General features: G+C 37.3%; 1 protein-coding gene across 29 annotated transcripts in view; it reads right to left on the reverse strand.

Annotated features, from left to right (window-relative positions):
• Positions 1 to 347: 347 nt before the first annotated feature.
• Positions 348 to 20,661, reverse strand: part of SORBS2 (sorbin and SH3 domain containing 2) — a 195,684-nt gene continuing 175,370 nt past the window's right edge. For 17 of the 29 annotated variants that reach the window (XM_019667190.1, XM_019667184.1, XM_019667193.1 and 14 more), the window contains 5 exons: positions 17,376 to 17,570; positions 14,481 to 14,618; positions 8,110 to 8,159; positions 4,209 to 4,315; positions 348 to 2,474 (listed from right to left, as the gene is read on the reverse strand). In XM_019667190.1, the coding sequence (XP_019522735.1) occupies positions 2,413 to 2,474; positions 4,209 to 4,315; positions 8,110 to 8,159; positions 14,481 to 14,618; positions 17,376 to 17,570 (552 nt within the window). In that variant the 3' untranslated portion in view covers positions 348 to 2,412. The remainder of the gene's footprint in view (positions 2,475 to 4,208; positions 4,316 to 8,109; positions 8,160 to 14,480; positions 14,619 to 17,375; positions 17,571 to 20,661) is intronic. The other 12 variants (XM_019667198.1, XM_019667196.1, XM_019667206.1 and 9 more) reach the window with 4 other exon arrangements.

The raw sequence follows: 20,661 nt of genomic DNA on the forward strand, positions 1-20,661 counted from the left end.
TGGGTATTATGTGAGTCTGACATGCCAATCGTGGTCAAGCTTTTTAGGGCAAGAATTTACAATTTTAAGACAGTTGAATTGGAAAAGTGTTTACATCTTCTTGCAGTTAACGTCTTCTTGGGAAAATTAGCTGTTTGTGAGGCAGGAATTTTAGCCCAAAGTGTATTTAGCAAGTGAGCTTTGGTGGTGGGTTGAAAAAATATCCTCTAAGCTGATGCAGATACATGTTTTCTCCATTTGTGTGTCAAGAGAACACAGAACAAATGCATTTTCTCTTAGTTTATCTAACAAATTGGGATAAAACACACAATTCACCTAAGGATACATGTTAAGAAGAAAAACTGAAGTATACTTCCAAGCAAAATTTATTAGATCTCTATTCAAGAAAAACACAATGATGACCTTTGCTTGTAAGAATTCAAAGTCAATTAACCTGAAAGCCAGGTATGAATATTTTTCCTTTTAAAATCAGGTACAGAGAGTAGAAACAGTCATTTTTTTCTTAAATATGACAGGCAACAGATAGTGAAGTCTCTTCTCATAAATGGCATCAAAGATAATTATTCGTTTATCAGCAAAGCTGCATGCAGTTGATCTAATTTCAAACCCAAAGCCTTTCAAATATAAAGCTGGTTGTGAACTCGACAGTTAATCTAGGTAGGCTACTCAAAGATGTTTCTTTTCCTTCTTCCCAATGAAATTCCTCTGTCATCGATATTTCTGTACATTTCGGTTTGGCTGCTAAGATCTTTTAAGTTCATAAACTTCTGCATAAATGCTATCTTACAGAATCACACTATGAAGGCGTGCTTAAGATCTGTGGGATGTGGAAAGGATCACTTTTAGCTGAGTTTAAGCGAAGGATAAAGACCAAATTAGGAAATTCCCTTGTTTTCTCAACAACTAAATAGTCTGTACAAAAAAAAAAAAGAGTGAACATATGTACAAAATTCTAGAGTCTACATACATTGTGAAAAGATCACTGTCCACAGAAGAAATGCCATAAAAAGTTTTATCTGTAAGGTGCTCAAGATCCAAATATGAATAGTTCTTATGCAAAGTCATAAGAAATACAAAGCTAGTTCTCAGGGTGTGTGTAACGCAGGCACTGGTAACCACATTAAATCTCCCAGGTCCCAATATCATTCTGTAAAGTTCTCCTGCAGGGCATAAAATATAACCTGAATGATTTAACATTGCGTCTAAACAGTGCCTAGTGTAATCCGAGGAAATATTTCACACACACCAGGAAAATCAGGCTCAACATGTTCCTGTCCTTAAATGTAGCCAGGATTCTGAGTTCCATAGAAGAAAAATAATTATCGTAGTAAAAATAATTGTATTGATCGTAATCCTTGCTAAAACCAGCCTTCTTATTTGCGATGCTTCTAAAGTACTCTATTTCTATAAAATAACATGTGGGGTTCTTTTACATTTCCATAAAATGTACAACATATCATATGGGATTGTCTGTTCTCATACAATCGCAAATGTATATGTGTACGCACAGTACAAACCTTACCTATGAATATTGCTTACAGATACTTTCAAGTGTCTATGTTAGAATAACTCTTTGCACCTCTCACTAACACTGCTTTTATTTAAATTTTATCAGATAAATAAAACACTAAGCTTATTGTTCATGATGCTGATTATTACATTTTAATATAAAATAGCAATGCAACTTTACAACACAACATTGTTTTTGTAGTCTAGCTAAACTTCTTAATAGTCTCATGATTATTACCCAAAGCTCTTTTTCACTTCCTGTTTGCACTTCTAAAATGTACAAAAGAATAGCAGTAAAAGACTCCTGTTTGAAAACTCACATTCAATCAACAAAATCACACTCATCCGAATTAACGTTCCTATTTTTGCTTTAGATTTTGTAATCACTGTGCATATTACAACATATAAGTGCAGGCAAACGATAGCTGAAGTACAGTTACCATATTGTGTAAATCAGGACACTAGGCAAACTCGTGAAAGGAAAATATACTGCCAAGCTAAGAATGTGAAAATGCACACCACAGCACTTAGTAATAAACCATCTTCTGGTTGCCTGAAGGCAAAACATCTCCCTAAGCAGACCAGAGAGCCTCCTTGGGACACTTTCAAATATATTTAACCCTTTGTAAGTATAATGATTTTCTTTTTGATCCCAACATTTAGACTTTTCAGTTTAGAGCAGAAAGTAGAAATATGCACTTTCACACAGGATTAGTCTGCCAGTTTCTCCAAGGCGCGGTGGCCGTTACTTTGCTGGTGGTCTGGTGGCAGGTGGAGATGGTGACAGTGGGTGACTTCTATTGGAAACCATAAGGCATGACAGCGGGAGGCCTGCGAGGATCTTTCAGGCGAGGCTATGCAGATGTGGTGCTGAAATGCAGCATAAATAGGAGGGAGAGTGATTCACAGCCTCTTGACATAGTTTCCGGGAAAAGTACCAAAGAATTTGGTTCTTCTTGAGGTTCCTGAAAATAGAAGCAATAAATGAAAGGAGGGGGGGTAAAAACAGGGAGATATCAGTTCATATATGTGGGTTGGAAAACTATTTACAAGGCTTCACTAAAAGAGCAGGCAAGGTTTGGAAAAGAAGAAAGCTCATTTCAAACTCCCTTTGTTAGGAAGACAAAGTAAACGGTCTTATCTGTACTGCCTAATGCATTCAGTGCTTCTTAGGCTGAAAAACTGTGCTTCCATCATGCCAGGTTGAACAGAAAAGCTCAGCCTCTCAAATTGGAGGGAAAGGCAACCCTGCTGAGTGGGTAACTTTTTAAGTATAGTGATATTTAAGTATAATAATGCTCCATCACCAAGGCTCTAGACAAGAAGGACGCATGGAATAGGAAGAGCATTTGGGTGTGTGTGTGTGTGACATTTTCAAGTGCGGTAGTCTTTTAAACAAGGACGAGGCTGGCAGCATGGTATGATGGACTGGAAACACACAACAGCAAGGTTTGGTTCAGTGATTAAGAGGTCTGTCACACCTCAACACAGGTATAACATTAAGGCATTATCTCGCACACTGTCACTGTCGTTTTATGATCTCATAGAAGATCATGTTGAATGCCACATGATTTATTTACAAATAGCGCTGCCAGAATCCTTAATAAAATACAGAAAATTTGAACAATTTACAAAGTCCCTAAAGAAAAAGAAAAGATAAACCCCTATTTGCGGAGGGGCGTTCTGTACTCGGGTATGATTTCTAATATGAGTGAAAGCAAATGCACAATGGCCATCATTATGATCACCTTTGGTTTCAAATAACATCATTGCTTCGAATTGTTTTCTAAAAGGTGCCCTAAATCCTTCCTTAGGATTTCCAGATCAAATAGAGTGAACGGGGTCTCTGAGTTCTGTTTCTTATTTACGTCCTGGGGCTTATTGTCTAGTTTGGTGACTGATTTTCTTTTTTCCCTGTGTAGGTAAGCCAGTTCACTTCACCTCTGCGGGGAAATTAATAGAAACAGACAGAGACTTGTGGCTGCAAACCTGGTTGTGGTTCTTTTATTATTTCCCCACTGATTGCCTGTCTATAAACAGCCCTTATTCCCTCATCTTTTGTCTCTTGCATCTGCCGATGTCTTTATTATGCTTTTACTACCTCTTTCCTCTATGTCCTGGCATGTGATACTCTTGTCTACAAATGTTCTCTCAGAAAACCTTGAGTCTTCTTTCAAGATGGTAAGAATATGACTGTCTTTTAAGTGTTCAGAATGGAACGTCTCTCTACTTCTACCACAAATTAAAGCTAAGGTGAATCACTGGACTTTCAGGGTACCTACAACAGACCTAGTATATTGGTGAATTGTTCACCTCACTTCATTTTCTCGAATTAGATTCTCACTGTTGACAACTTACACTCTCCACTGAACACAGTATTAATATTTCTCTCATCTAAGGATCGTTTTTTTTTTGTTGTTGTTCTTAGATCTCAATCTTCCCTGGTTGGTGCTAAAGAAAACTTCTATCAGTTGAACTGGAAATAAAACTAGCAGAAAATCACACATACCCAAAGCAGTCAGTACTAAATTATGTTAGAAATACAATTGCCTTGGGATTGAATATTTATGCATGTATGAAAAAAATCAAAGGCATTATGAAATCAAAGAAAGCTTGACAATTACATTGAGCCATGCAAGTGAACAAACACAAGCACATTTAAAATGGTCAAATGTGTCTGAAAGGAAATGTACACCTACCGACAAACCATCCATCATCACATTTTTCCATCACGTCAATGACATCACTTTCTCTGAGCTCCAGCTCATCTTCATTCCTAGGAGTATAGTTATACAGAGCCTGAAACCTTAAACAGGACAAATGGATGTGTTTAAAAAAAAATCTTTACACCTTTGTGCAACTACAGAAGATACACAGTATTAATTTTACTTTTAACATTTCTAGTCTAATTAACATATTGCAGTTAGGTAATATAAGTCTTCGGTAAGTATGTAAAGTAAGTACAAATATGTAGACTCTCATGGCAATTAGATCACTCTATCAGCTTTTCAAAACTTGCAATGAGGAATAGTCAAGCAAATTATAACATCCATGAACTATAACATTTAACATTTATAAATCAGACCTGCATTTCAATTGGCCAGGCATAGATCTCTATCATTCAGACATTAAATAATAGTTCAGAATGTAAAAGAAGTGCTAAATGCATTATTTAGCTATGTAAAAACAAGGAATTACAGTTTGAGCTAGTCAGAATCAGAAGGAGATAATTATAGCTTGCAGGTTGAATTTTCAAATGATTCTAAATTGAGATGTACAGAATGTCTCAGACATATGTCTTCTAAATCACTAATGTGGGAATTACTATAAAAGAGGTTATTTTTTTTTTCACCAGGAGGCATTCTTTAAGGCAGTTTAGTTCCATAGTTTGAATCAGTGTTTTCTGAGGACTTAGAGTTTGAAAATTTGATGTACTTCACCTATAAAATCAAGTGGATGTATTCTATGCTCAATTGTCACTGAGCTAATCTCAAACAGTAGATTATGGACATAAATTCCTTTCTACAATGAGACCCTGAGAAATTGTGTTTGATGTAAAAACGCTCTCTTGAAATAATTTATATATAAAAAAATTACTGATAGAATACTACCATTCCTTTCCTCCGTCTGAATTCTTTGAGAACATATATTTTGTTGACAATGATCAGTGATGAATTCAGACATTGGATCTCTGGTAATAAAGTAGCTTGTATTTTAATGCATGTTAAGATGGATGGGCATTTGGAACGTGAAGGCACAAATTCTAGCAGCTGAAGAGACCAGGAAGCAGGGGCTATGCGGTGAAGATGAACACTTCATGGTACTACTAAAATATTACCAATACTGTGAGGGGGTTTTAAAAAAAAAAGCGCATTTTTTTTTCTGCTGCTCTTCATCACAGTTAAGTAATTCTGCCAATGTAAGAAAATAAGAACCATATTTCAGGGCACTTTGGAGACTTTAAAACCAACTTTCAAAAGTTGATAATACTGTATACTGCCCAAGAACAAGAATGATTTATTTCTAATTACTTCATTCAGTCAGAAAATCATATTTTGGTAGAACAAAATTATTCTATCACTTGAACTCAAACATCATGTCATAAATCAGGGACATAACTCCACTGACTTTCCTCTCTGTCCGTGAATTTTCTGAAATTGGGAAACCTGGATAAAGTTAGCTTCGGTGGGGGGTGTCTGGGAAAGAGTTGGTAAGACATGGTGCCTAACACGTTCTCCTAGAAACCATGATCTTCCCTGGCATGGTACCAAAGGCTGAAATCCTAACACTAGAGATTTCTTCCCCTGTGAATATTTTGTCCTCCTAGTAAATCTTTTCAGCCACTTGTACTCTTTTGAGATTGGGACTCTCAGGTCTTCTGTTGTGTGATGATTCTGATGTGGGGAAGGACAGAGGAAAGCAGCCAGAATCTCAGACCAACATTACTTAGGTTGGATGTTTGCATGGGGCCAGCCCTGGGTTGTAGTCAAATTATTTTGTTGCTTGCTTCAAGGATTTGACTTTGAAGCATGAAAGGATGTTATTTTTTTTATATCCATGGGGAGAGTAGATTTCAGCATAGTTCCTTTTCCAATTTCACATTTGAGGGAGACAGTCATTCATTCCTGAGCTGCTAATTCAATGGGTGTACATCATATTCTCTGACTGAGCTTTGCAGGATTCAGCTTTCACCCAGGCACATCTCCAACCACTTATGGATACAGGCTTGCCTATTTAAGGCCACAAACCCCAGCTGCTTGAAGAATCTCAAGGTCCCAACCACTTAAAAAACCAAAATTGGCATGAACTCCTACTTTACATTGGTATGACAAAAGCCAGCATGCTTGTCAAAATCTACTTACCATTCTGGTTTGGTTAGACCACAAATAAATGAATAAATATGCATATGGTGTTTTAAATTGGGAGTTTCATGGAAGCATAAACAAACCTTCCGGAAATTGTCCTTCCTCTGTTGACTTTCAAAATCAGTGTGGCACGACAGGAATTACAATGAAAAAATGCTGTTTTGAAAGATGTGTTGGTGAGATGCATGATGGCGGTGGGTTCAGGATGCCTCAAAAGCAAATTTGTCTTTTCAATAGGAAATGCCCAAATGTGAAGCTTTCTCTATAACTTGCAACTTTTTCTGTAACATCTTTTACCATCATTCTGAATTGTAATGACATTGTAACATTATCCCTATTTTCACTCAAAGTTCATTTTTTAAATGAAAGAGATTAAGCGACACCCCGTTATCTCACTAATTGTGGCCATGATCAAGTAGAAATTTAATAAAGAATGTTTATAATGTCCAAAGCAGGACTTTGAAAATGTGCCTTCTCCCACCTGCGAGCTCTGTGGTTTCATAAACACTCAATGACCACAACTGGAACATATTACATGAAACAGTGAACATAACATACGTATTAATTCATAAAATCCTTAAGAGCTGCTACTATGATGTGTTGATAATGCAGTATACCTAAACAGCCCTGAAATTCATTTTTTGTGATGTGATCCTATCATTGTTTGTGTAAATGAGAACACAAACTAAAACTTTTGAATTACATGCTTAAAACTTTTCCTTTTTCATTAACTTTTAAAAGTTAAATGAAATTTTAAATGATTTTTATTACCAACCTCTTCTTTTCATAGTCTTTTTCTTAACAAGGAAACCTGGCTGTGCTCAGTGAGAGCCAGTCTCAGGTGAGAGATGGTCTCTGAAGAGCATGCTTTTAGCTGAGTGCCAGGTCTGTGAGAAGTGAGGGGGAATGGATGGTAATGAAGGCACCAGGCCATACACCAGGCCCTGCCGACTTGCTCTGTTCCAGGTGTGAGAGCTTGGGCGGTGGGCTGGGGGCTTACTGCATGTGCCCAGGTCTGCCTGACAAGGTTTGGTTCTGTAAATGCTCCTTCCCAGGGGTCTAGATCCTGATTCACAGAATAGGCAAGAGCCAATAGGAGGCAGATCACCTCTGAACATCTCTCACGGGCAAAATGGAGCAGAAAAAGACACACAAAACGTGAGTCTTAAAGACCATGTCTGACACCTTCAGGTTGATTGGCCTCACATATCAGCAAGGAGAGGGAATTTGAAAGTGTGAAAAGGCATTTAACTGAGTGACAGTGAATGTTTTAATTCTGCCATTTCCAAAGACCCTTCTCAGAATGTAACTTTGGAATTAATCACTAATGTGTGTCTACTGTTGCATTCTCCTGCTCTCGAAATATGTGCAAAAACAATGTTTGAGTGCTGTCTGTGTCTTTAAAGCTGTAGTTCTTAGAATCTACATGGCGAGTAGCACAGAGAGGGAGGCAGATTCCTAAGTCTTAGGAATCACTGTGGCATTAGAAGTTTGCTCTAGGGCACAAATCAAAGTCTTCTCTGCAAAATCACAGGTTTCTTTTTATAATTAGCTTCTGTTCTCCATTGTGAAAGATGGCGACTATTGCAATTGCTCTTAAATCTAAGAGGTCTCATGTTAGTTACGTTGATCTCTTTCACTTGCAAAATTGTACCATCCTCTATTTTGGTACATCAATCGTCCATTTTGCGGGTCAAGGTTAGTCTTGAATTTAGAAGATAAGAAGAATACTTACGGTTCCCCCCCACCTTGAATGTTTTCATGAGTAAACACAGGACGCTGTGGCTGAAATGAAATGATTTTCAATGTAATCAATGTTTAAACTGGTACTAATTAAAAGATAATTTGGATAATGTCATGGTACTTTTTTTGACATTTACTATTTCCTGTTGTAAAAAACCAAGAGGAAGAAAAAAAAAACCAAATAAAGGGCTTCTGCAGGATTAATAATTAATATTTTGAAGAGTGCTTTAAATTAATTCAAAATAACCAAGGTTCAGATGTTTTGAACATATCTACAATCTAGTCTGCTCAAGCTTTAAGGAAAAGTCAGGGTTTAGTCCCATTGATTTTTCCAAGGTCAGGAATATGGCAAGAACATAGACACCAAACCACTAGAACGGGAAGTCTGGACAACTTCATACAGCCTTATTCTTCAGTATTTTCTCAAACAAGCAGAAAATAAACCACATTTAGTTAACAGCAAAGTATCTGCATTCATTCTAATATACTTCCCTTCACAGATAACATTTTCACATACAGTACAGAAGAAAATATTGATAGGCAGACACCCCATGCTACATTTGAATTAACACTTTCTGTTCTTAGTGTGGAGAAAACATGCATTTTTAAAGCGAAAAAACAAAGAACTTTAAATAAATGCAACAAACAATATCCAGGTAACATGTAACATTTTACCTTAGAAGAGAAATATTGGTAGAAATCCCCAGTGCACTGAACTCTCAAAAGAGTTTCCTTTCTTTTTAAACTAAGCATCAAGACCAGTATCTGTAATAGATACTTATAATATTGGAAATGACAAGCCTTAGCATCCCATATATCCACATAAATATTGCAATAAATGGAAGCTAACACATTTGTTGAATATGTAAAGTCAGTGTTGTTCATACTGACTACCTAAAAGTTACCTTTAAGGGGAAAAAAGGTACAGTTCATTCACAACACATTTCAAAAAGATTCTCTTTTAAATGCTAGATACATGGCGAAATGAGATAGAGTTTGTATGGCAATTATAAAAGTGACTCCTGGATGACTACTGAATCAGTTATTAGATCCATGTCCTTAGACATCAGGGACAATTTCTGGATCCCTCAGTTATGAGTGGATTGCTGACAGACTAGGAATTTTCCCCTGCAAATTGTCCACAGAAATCCCACTGGTCAAAGAATGGATGAGGAACTCTGGGGTTGCTTTGAGTCTATGAGTCTATAATCTGCTCCCTTCTTAAATTCTTTATCCACTCCCTTCTGACCCAAGCTGTCTATCTAGCATGAGAAGACTAGTTACTTACATTACTAAAACTTTAAGCTCTGATTATATTAATTGGAAATGTTTACTAACAATATTCTTAGAAATTTCACTCAACAGTGTATGCATGGAATACATAAACTTGAGACTAAAGAATGAATAAAAGTGATTGGACACATGTATGACTTAAGAGAGTACAGTACTACTATAAATCAATATGAAATTACTAACAATGTATCTATTATTAAAATTATAAAACACTATTTTAAAAATTATTAAGACTGAACCATTCTCAGCCATTTAACATCATTTAATTCAACATATTATTATATTATTAAGTAAATTTAAATAAATAAAAGGAAGCAAATATAAGTCATTTATAAGCCTATATGCTATTAGGTTTCTTCAAGTTCTCATCCAATCATATATATATATATATATACACACACACACATATATATACATATATATGTATATATATACACATATATATTCATATATAAAACTTTTGTGCAGAAATAAGATGTGCATAATATATTTTGTAATAATTTGCAGACTTTCTCAGTAATCTTTTTATTTTAAATCACTGCAGAATAATATCCCTCACATATGTGTGTGTGTATACATATTTTGTTGTTGTTTTTGTTATTCTCTTAACCATTTTTCTCTTTTGTTTTAAAGTTAAGATTGGTCTAGCTTTTTTTAGTTATCATAAATAACAGTGTTATAAACATTTTATACAAAGAACTATTTTCTTCTTTTGAACCATTCCTCAGAACATATTTCTAGGAATAAAATTTCTGACCAAAGATTATTCATTCAAGCCACATAATATTGAAAATGTTCACATTAGTCAATCAAATATACTGTATATAAAAACGTAACTTAAAAGCAATTTAAAATGCCATATTTCAAACCATATACCAAGATACGTACTGTTGTCTCACAAAAAACAATCAGCACCATTTCCAGTGCATGATAAAGTTATAAATAAGAAATGTTATTTTTCTTGTCTTAAGAGAAAATATTTTGTAAAACATTGTGCTCTAAAAATGGCATGCCTATTTCCACCATGTTTAAATCATGCTAATATTTTAAAGTTGAGTAAAATTTGACTTTTATGTCATGGCATCCGGGGCTTGCTAAAAGCAATTTCATTGCTCCCTGATGCTAAAATGTGAACACTACTTTAAAAATCAGATTGTTCCTTAATATAAAACAACCTACTTTTAAAATTGGTATAGTACCTTTTCGTTATCGTCATTATAATTTTATTAGTCTAATTCCTTGCATTCAACCCATCTCATACAACATTTAAATGAACCATCTCTTTGACAATGATGAAGATTGGGCTATTGCCAGAAGTATGTGGCTCCCTTAGTTCCACAGGCCTCTCTCTACCTCTCAAGAAGTTGTGCTCCTGGGTGTGCTAGCCAGAAACATCTTTGCTTTCACCCATCTTTCCCAATATGTCTTTTCCTTCATATCATTTAAAAGGATCCTCCCTCCCCCTTTTTTTCTGAATCGCCTGTTTTCTATACTGTTCACCTACTCAGGCCAGGATTTATCACAGCTTTTATTAGCAGCAAAGTTGCATATCTACAATAATTGTGAGTTTTAGAACTTTTCTAAGGCTACCTTTAACAGGATCATTGCCATGTGAACGTATAACTAAGAACCAGTTTTGAGGAAAGATGACATTACAGTATTTGAATTAATTTATTTGAAAAGTATTTGATCAACAGAGAAATACGTAGCATTAATAGATACTAAAGAGGGCACATCTGTGTCTTTCTGGTGTTGACATTGACTATATAACCTTGGATATGCACCTAAGCTTCCTCATTTCTAAAATCAAGCAGTTGGACAAGACAGTGATTAAGATCTAGCCTGTCCCCCTCAGGGAATCCATAAAGGAATCCACATTTCCACAAATATATTTCCTCTGTTGTGTATAGATGCCACCGTCAACCTTACCCATTCATTTGTCAGAGAACTATGACAGTTGACATTTACCAGTTAATTCTCAAGTGTCTCAGTCATGTAACAACAAAAACAATAATTCAACTTCATTTTCCAGGTCACTAAACTAAAACCAAAGATAATTTCTTAAAATCGTAACTAAGTAAAAAGAAGTAACAATTATAATTTTGACTTGCACTCTTTATTGCATAAAAGCTTATTATGATGGAAGAGGGTCTTTATTTTGCCCTGTAGGCAACTGTTTATGTTTTGTATGGATACTCAAGCAAATTATCTTAGGAGACTCTCTTTTGCCTTTCTCCCTCCTGGTGTTACAACTATGGGCACAAACCTTGAGGAAATGATGTTAGGTTTCCGCGTGCTATTGCCACCTAGTGGTGGGTAGTGCAGTGACATGCTAAGAGTTTATGCCCTAGGACAGCTCTCACCAAGTTCCTTCAGCCTGGATTCATTTTGAAAGGCTATTTTAAAGGCCACAGAACGATGTGGAATAGATATTCATCTCTTTTTCTGACCGTGTTTTCCCCTTCCCACATTTTAAATTCTCGAGAAACGATCACTTTTTAGGCACCAGTATTTTTGGTCTACGTTCGCTTATATTTTAACTATCTGCTAGGGTACTTCTAGTCTTCATAACTTCTTAGCAGTTTTCTGATAAATATAGAACAATATTCATTTATCACATTCAGAGAGACTCACATGAACTGAATTTATGAATGTGGTTTTCAAGTTAACATTACAGACAGCGTGCGGGGAGTTTTGGGTGAGAGTTATATCGTGCTTGTATTATCTTGATGAGTCTTAAGAGTACAATAAAATTAGAAAGCCCAGTGAGGCATCATGCTGTTCTCATCAAAGCCTAAATACTTAACTTTTTCCTGGGCAATGTAACAATCTTTTTTTTTTTTTCTCTTTTAGTGTAGCTACTTTTTAATGTTGTCAAGATGGGTAGAAATGAGACAAGTTTCAAACACATGCTAATTTTTAAAGCCAGAACTAAATCACAAACCACTGATCATAAAAGAAGCTGGTTTGAAATATCCTAAAATCTCTGATATCAGTAAAATATATACTTCTCTAGTGCAGACGATGAGATAGTCTGCCCAAAACCTATCTATCTATGTAGAGGAATTTCTGGAGGGTTAGCTGTATCTAATATTAGGTAGATTCTTAAATATGTCTCATTTTATTTTATATTTATATTTATTTACAAATAAATTCTTAAATAAGGATGGACTGTTACTTTAAGTACTAATATGGAAAAATCTTTGAAAGAGTTATAAGCAGTTCTAGAGTTCTTAAGTCAATTTTTTTCCCCCCAGAAAATGTTAGTTGTAGTACTTGCCAACCACAATTAGATGGACTTCTAATAACAGCACCATGTTTATGCTTATAGGCTTATTTTTCCTTCTTACATTATGAAGGTAAAACACAACTTTGCATAAACATAAATTTAAAAAACATAGAATATTTATATTCCACATAAACACATATACAAGTACATAAAGTAAAAAAATCTGGCAAAGAAGAAAACTTAAAGTGACCCAAAGCATACCATCTCATTGACCCATGAGACATTTGTGGATGGGCAATATTAATTGTGGAAAAAGCTTTCTTTTTTGTTTTGGCTCTGGAAGGTCCCCTGTGGAGTCTAAGAATCTCTTCAAATCAACATTCCTCTTTTTCTATGGCAACTCAGATCTCTGCCTCAGAAACAAAATGAAGTCTTATTATGCAATTATAATGAGGTCTGATTAAACACAGAGAAGTATCTATATTTTTAAAAAGCAGAAAAGGAAATTTTTTCTGCAATCAAGCCCTTCAAAACTTGCAGGGCTGGCCCAGTGGCTCAGTTGGTTAAGAGTTAGTGTAAGAGCATGGGCTCTGAGCAACAGGGCCACCGGTTCGATTCCCACATGGGCCAGTGATGCTGCAACCTGAGCTGAGCTGTCGCTGAGCTGCCATCAGGTGGCAGGATGGCTCAGCTGGTGTAACAACAAGATTGACTGTTCGATGGTGGGCTACGCCCACCCACAGCTAAGACTGAACTCGGCACCTTGAGCTGCGCTGCCGCCTGGATGGCTCAGTGGCTAGAGCGTGCGCTCTTAACAACAAGGCTGCTGGTTCGACTCCCACATGGGATGGTGGCTGCACCCACCCTCAACTAAGATTGGACACAGCACCTTGAGCTTAGAGGCCATGAGCTGCCGACGGGCAGCCAGATGGCGACTGGTGCCTTCCACAACGAAGACTGAAGAACAACAACTTGGCTGGTCCCCTTCCCCAATTCCCCAACACTGTTCCCCTCCCCCAATTCTCCAATAAAATCTTAAAACAAAACAAAAAAACTTGCAGCACCAGTCGTGTAATAGATCCTGTAAGGTTAAACCAGATCCATCAAAAGAGAAATGGTGACAGGGCTGACTTATGCAGAGATGAGAATTCCCAAACTCCTTGGCTGCGTTCCTCAGGACTGATAGTACCAGTTAGAATCCAATTCATTTTAAAGTCCTGACGATGTGGTAGAACTAAGGAGGTAAAGGGAAAAGTACTGGGTCCTTAAGCTCAATCAAGGCTGTCAGGAGACTGGGAGAACCTAGAGTCCAGAGCAGCAGCACTGGCTTAAAAAGGGTCATGGAGTGAATGTAGCACACATCACCAGAGTCACGAGATAGTCTGTAATAAAGCTTATGGATTTAAAACAAACAAAAAAACACCCACATAAACAGAACAACACAGAAGCAGACATTACTGGAAGTGTGAGAGTTTAACACATGATTGGCAGCAGCTTTATTCTTGGCACTAAAAGCAGCGACTGGAAAGCAGCAATTTTCAGAGAACATTGGCACAGGAGTATGAGATGATGTAGAAGACAACACATTCTACACCCTTATTTGTCTAGTGGAGAATGTGATCATGTTTTCTGGACTAGGGGCAGCTTATTCACACGCATAAAAGGAAAGCACATGATGCAGACATTTAGGGTAGGAGTTTTGTGTGGGTCTGATTTCATAGCTCATCATCAGTTGGTCACTTCATCGCAAGGGTACCTCTGCCCTACTTTACTGGCAAAGCACAGCAAGGACAGGTAAGGAGGAGCCAGCCCACTGAGGGGGATGTGTGAGGCCAGGGTACCTGGCTCAAGGCAGGGCGGTCCATCCCTACCCTGTGGGAACCGTTGAGCCCTCTGACAGGTGAGCTGCAGGATCTCCTAGACATCACTGGGCTACGTGGAGGCTTACCCAAGACAAATATCTCGCTTTTTAGGTCAGCCTAGAAAAGCCATAAGAAGTTAGTTAGTTCTCGTCCTCATTCTACAGTCTTCGGGAGGAGCTTCCCTGTGTTGCTTTTTCATGCACACTCAGCATGCCAAACTCCTGAGTGACAGCAGAGCGGGGAGGGTTTAACAGTCTGCAGACAGCTCTTCTGGATGCCCACACTTTTCACACCATAGGCATCGCTTCTGCTTTAATCCGAAAGTCACAGGCAGAGCAGAGACAAATGTATAGAAGGAAGTTGGCACAGAGAAGGTGTTTGGATGCAATGTAAATGGCTAAGAACATATACAAGAAAACTTATGTATGTCTTTAATAGAACACTCAACAACTGGGTTCAAGACACCCTCAGATCTGACCTGTTTCCTTGGTGCTTATTTGAATAGATGCAAGGTAAGATAGAGGGAAATTTCACTTTATCACATGTGCTCATGTGATAAATCCTGATAGATAGCTTATATGCGATTTCTGCGAAGTGGCCTGCAAGGGAGAAGGGAGAAGCTCCCTTCCTCTTTTCTCCTTCCTGCTGGCTGGAATGAGGAAGGGACTGCTGGAGCTGGTGCAGCCACTTTGGAACATGCAGCAGAAGCTTCTCATTGAGGATGGTGATGTGCCAAAATAAAAAGGAATCTCCTGGGTTCTCTGATGACTCTGGAGCCACATTCCAGCCCTGGATGCCTTACAGTTATGCATAAGAGAAATATACTTCTACACTGTTTAAGCTATCATTATTTTGAGTTTTCTGGCCCTACAGCTGCCCCAATCTTGCATAATACTGGGGAGATTGTCTGTAAACATCAGGGCTCATAGAAAAAAACCAAACATTTAGCTGTTGGAATGATGTGGATAAACAGCTGGAAAAGTAATTCGAACATGTTAGGAAGAATCAGGGCTTAATTTTATATCGGAAACTGTGCCCAAGGGGGTCACCTTCTGATGGGGTGGCTTTAGGGTGAGGAGACCTTCTTATGCGACCACATAATAACTGCGTTTCTTAGAAGAAACTGAAGAGTCTTTCTATCTCTTTGTAAAGAGCTTCCATTGGAACTTGAGTTCACATGCTGCAAGTCTTTTTGACAAAATATTCTCTTAGATGGAATTGGAAGCTCAGCTTATAGAAGACTTGAGGATGGTAATAATTTTTATTATGAAAAAAAAACATTGTTTAAAGAAAATGCTCAAAATACTAGAGAAAATACTGGATTCTGATTTATATATCAAACTCATAATTTATATGTACATTTCAGTCTGTCATTTATAAAGTGGTGGTGAGTTTTATTTTTATGGAAGATTTCAGTAAAATAATGGTTGATAAGGGTTGATAAAATTGCTCTGAAAGATGAAGATAACATAGAGAAAAACAGCTTCATGTTTCTGGAGTTAGCTATTTGATGCAGTTATTAAAGTATTCTTTTAAAACATCATCATTGTGAATAACTCGATTCTTTTGTATCATTCTGCAAACAACTGCAATCTAAAGTATGTATGAAATGAGTTTGTTTCTTGCGGGAGAATAAAACTGTCTAAATCCTGGTTTTGTCCTTGATGCTAGCTAGCATGGTGAGTCCTCCATTTCTCTAAATTAGAGAACCCTGATTCTAAAGTTACTTTCCCACTTATGGATGAAGCTTAAAGGCAGGAGCACAAGTAGGGAAGGGTAAGGAAGAAATACTTTGGCCTAAAAAAGAAAACCACAGAAAGAGGGGGAAAAGCAAATTCTTCGTCTTAGACATTATGTAAAGTATTATTATTTAAAAAAAAATTCTTAGTTATTTCCTGCTGGCTAAGATAAAACCTCAAAGGGCAAAGAGCAATTAGTCTTAAAGTATCCCACTTTCTCAAACATTTTTCCTTTCATATGTAAGATAAATTCATATAGACAGACTATGTTGGTGGGTGGATTTTATGACAGGGGTTTAGAAGATTGCCTAAATGGCATTTCTCAGGTGTTGGTTCTTCCTAGAACAGAAACTTGACTCTAGCAGAGCCTTCGCTTTTTCACTTCTCTGCAGAGGTCCTCTTTTCGAGTTCTAAAGATTGAATGTGAGGGTGGGTTATTATTTGAAGTCTATCACCTTTTGTCTAAAAGAAAAGATTTTGGATCATTCTGATCATCGAAGCAAAACTTTTCCATGATGGATTGATTTCATGCTGTGATTGCCATTAAATCTCTTTCCAAGGCCAGTCATTTGTTTGGTTAAAAATCTTTTAAAATTATGTCCTTAGGGGGAGTTAAATACCAGCAGAGTTGCCAGGCTGCCAGTCTCGGAGGTAGATGCTTTGTTAACTGCTACAAAAGAAGCTCGTTCCTGCATCCTCCTTAATTTACTTCAGTTTTGTGGGAGAACAAGGCTCAAGACAGTCAATGCCAAAGAACATCTGGTCCTCAGGCTCTGCTGACCTTGACGGACGGGAGAAGCACGGGAGGCAGTGAGCCCACTAAGCGACAGAGGATGACAGGCGCCTTTGAATTGGATGGTTCTCCTGCTAACCCTCAACTTTAAAAAAACAAACAAAACCTAATGGTTGCTTTTTATTCTTATATAAATTTTAGTTTTTCTCCTCAATAAGGGTATAGCTGCAATGCAAATATATCTTTTAGCTTTTTGGATGGAGGCCATGCTGTTGATGTTAAAAGTTAGCAATCTGTCTTTACATGACTTTTTAGATCTTGTAAGATGGCGCAAGCCTAAATATATACATCTCATTACGTTCATTTCCAACATGCAATAAACCACACTCAAGATGCAGTTACCTTTAATTGTGGTGAACTTATCTCCTTTTGATAAGAGTATTTAGGGAGGAGAGGAGGTGAGTAGGACTGGGTAGGCTGAGGAAGTGTCGAGACCAGGTCAGAGACAGAGGCCAGGGGAGGATGAAGGGTAGGGGAAGAAAGCAGGCGGCTGGGAAAAGGTGTAGACGTTCGATCTCCCGAAGAAAATGATGGTGGCTTCAATATTGAGGAAAGATGAGATGAGATTATGCTTGTGTCCAGAATGAGGTCACATGGTCTTTAAATATCCCCCCAATTTAAACGATTTTAAAGTTAACTAGTACCCTAGTAAGTGATACTTATGACAAACTCTTGTTTTAAAAGCACTAACGTTTTCTTTTGAATTTCATTCAAGATTTCCAGTGGTTATGTGGGTGGCTGGGGATAAGCACCCCCATAGTCTACAGGCGGGTAGCAGTTCCTGGGAACCAAGCTCCACATCTAATCATATCTTAAAATTGATTAAATTGATGAGACAATTAGTTATTTACGTTATTGACTTAGAATTACGCTTTACTTACTGCAGTGAATGATCTCTCTAATTAAGTAGAATGTTTATACAAATGCAGGTATGGCCAGGTTCCTTGGTCAGGTGACATTTTCTCTCCTGTTTGAGGAACAGTCAAGCCTTAGGGTTTTGTGACTGTCTGGGGGCCTTATGGGCACTGACCATGATTTAAGCCCAGGAAGACCCCATATAAGCCAAGTGCCTCTACACTTATTATTGGCAAGATCTTAATAGAAAATCATGGGGTTTAGGAAATGATTTTCATTTTTAGAAATTTTTAAATAGAGGATCCATGGGGGGAAGTGACTTGCACAGTGGCATAACATGAATCATTCCTTTTGTTTCATAATCTCAGTATTTGCCAGTAATCATATATTTTTTTAATTCATAGATTACATATTTGACATATCAAGTTTTTCTTTTTTTTAAGAGAGAACTTGACAAGCTAAAGATTCAGAGTATTTCCCCTCTTTATTGATTAAAATCATTGCCCAAGTTTCTCTGTCTTTAAGAAAAGACAGGACCCAGTTCTTAAGTAGTCACCAATTTGAATAAAATTACATCTTCAGAAAAAGTTGATAAGGAACCGGAGTACTATTTTTCTTTCCCCTTCCTTCCTTCCTTCCTTCCTTCCTTCCTTCCTTCCTCCCTCCCTCCGTTCCTCCCTCCCTCCCTCCTTTCCTTTTAAACTATCATTATACCAAAGATATGGTATATAGTTCTCTCATCCTGGAATTGGACTCATATATCTGTGTATCAATTTCCTTATCTCTACAGTGGAGATAATAATAACCCACCTTCTGAAAAGTAAAGAGGTAGAGTTCTTAGAATTGTGTCTGACACTCAGTAAGAGCTCAGCTATTATCTATCATTATCAATATTGAAAAGTAGGAAGACCTATAAATTATAAAAACTTTAAATATGAATTTATAGTTGTAAATAAATAATGAAATTGCATTATACATTTACATCATCTTATTAAAATTTGGTGTGTTTCCATACACCCACTCCACCGCCCGACATGAATGCTTGTGTTTCTTATAAGGAAACCATGAATGCTTGTGTTTCTTATAAGGAAACCTTCTCAAGCAATGTCAAAATTGATGTTGATTAGTATGATTAACTGTAATAGCTAATCATAGTAAGACTGTTTAGTTCTTCAGGCAGAATTAAAATACCTCATTACTGGTTTTAGCTGCGCTGCCGTCTTCCTTAGGGGTTCTAGGATCTGTGGGGGTGGCTACTGCATATTTTAAGCAGCCAGGTTTCCTCTCCTCTTCCTCCTCTTCAATGTGCAGGCATGGTGTCACCTCTGTGCCATTGTGGCCACACCACAAGGAATCTGGTTCTTGAGATTCTGGCCCTCTTCGGATACCTGACATAACACCCTCACAGATCTCCTCATCTTCCTCTCCAATGACAGGGAGGGTTTGGGGCAAGGGACTCACATTAGTGTGTGTGGATGCCACAAACTTATCACCTAGGACTTCAAGTGCTTTTTCGGGGCCTGCAAAGCCTTTTCTCATGTTTGTCAAATCAGCACACTTGCTTTGAGTTGTCTTTCTGGGATCCTGGAGTGGCGTAGCCTCATAAGGCTGGACTGCAGTTGGGGTCACCTCCAATTGAGGAAAAGGTGGTTGAGAGGAAGGTGACTTGGCAGGTACAGATGCTGCAGGCAGTGGGAGGAGAACTGAGGGTTCCTCTTTAATTTCCAGGGTGATCTCCTCTAGGCTATTTGGTTTGGCTTGGTCAGCTGGTAAGATTAAAGCACCAAGCTTCTCTAATTCATCCAAGAAGTTGTCCAGAGAAGGAAGTGGTGTTGGGGTCAAAGGTTTTGCCAGCGGACACTGGGCTGTCAGGGACAGCCACCCCTGGGTGATTCCCGGGAGAGCTCCATTATCTGGGTCACATGAAGCTTTGTGCATGGGAGGAGGGGCTGGTTGACTGCAAGTTGGCTTAGAAATGAGCAAGAATTATGAAGTAAAAAAAAAAAAATGATAATAATGCATCAATACACAGAGACAGAGAAATACAGGAAAGGTGTGGTAATGAATGTAAAAAATATTTTATGCTACGGTCTAGATCTGAAGATATTTTGCTGAGTTTAAATACATAAAATCATTAGTATATTAATTAGAAAATTATCTGAAAATGAAACTCTCCTAGTATTTGGAAGAGATCTTATATTTCATATGACAAAATAGAGTTGTTATGGAAATTATAAGGACAGACAGAAAAATGTAAGAGATTTAGTTTAACAGACTACCTCTTTTAAACTTAAGGTTTCCAGATATCGACTTTAGTAGTAGAAATGACTGAAATAATGTTCATGTAGAATGAAAACCAATAATTAAATCTTTTTTTACTTCTTGAATGTGTTTAGTGCTCTTTCTTCCTGTAGCAGTGCCAAATCATTTGAACTTTCATAATTTTTTCACTTATGTTTGCAAGATGATTGTAACATATGGCATAAATATTTTGACATCATTATACATTAACACATTTCTAAATGAATAAGTTCTGAAAAATATATTTCAAGAACAGAACCCACAATTAGAATGAAACCAAACTTACATTAACAACTACTTCAAAGTTTAAAAAAGAATCCAAAATAAATAATTACAAAGAAAGAGAGCATTTGATGCTAATGGGAGAACCCTTCAGCTAGAACTCCCATTCTCTCTCCAACGCCTGACATTTTATGTAAAGCTGTGGAGGTATAATTTATGAAGCTTAACCTCCTGATGTAAAAATATACTT

This window comes from Hipposideros armiger, unplaced genomic scaffold (genome assembly GCF_001890085.2).
Source record: "Hipposideros armiger isolate ML-2016 unplaced genomic scaffold, ASM189008v1 scaffold_488, whole genome shotgun sequence".
Lineage (NCBI taxonomy): Eukaryota > Metazoa > Chordata > Mammalia > Chiroptera > Hipposideridae > Hipposideros > Hipposideros armiger.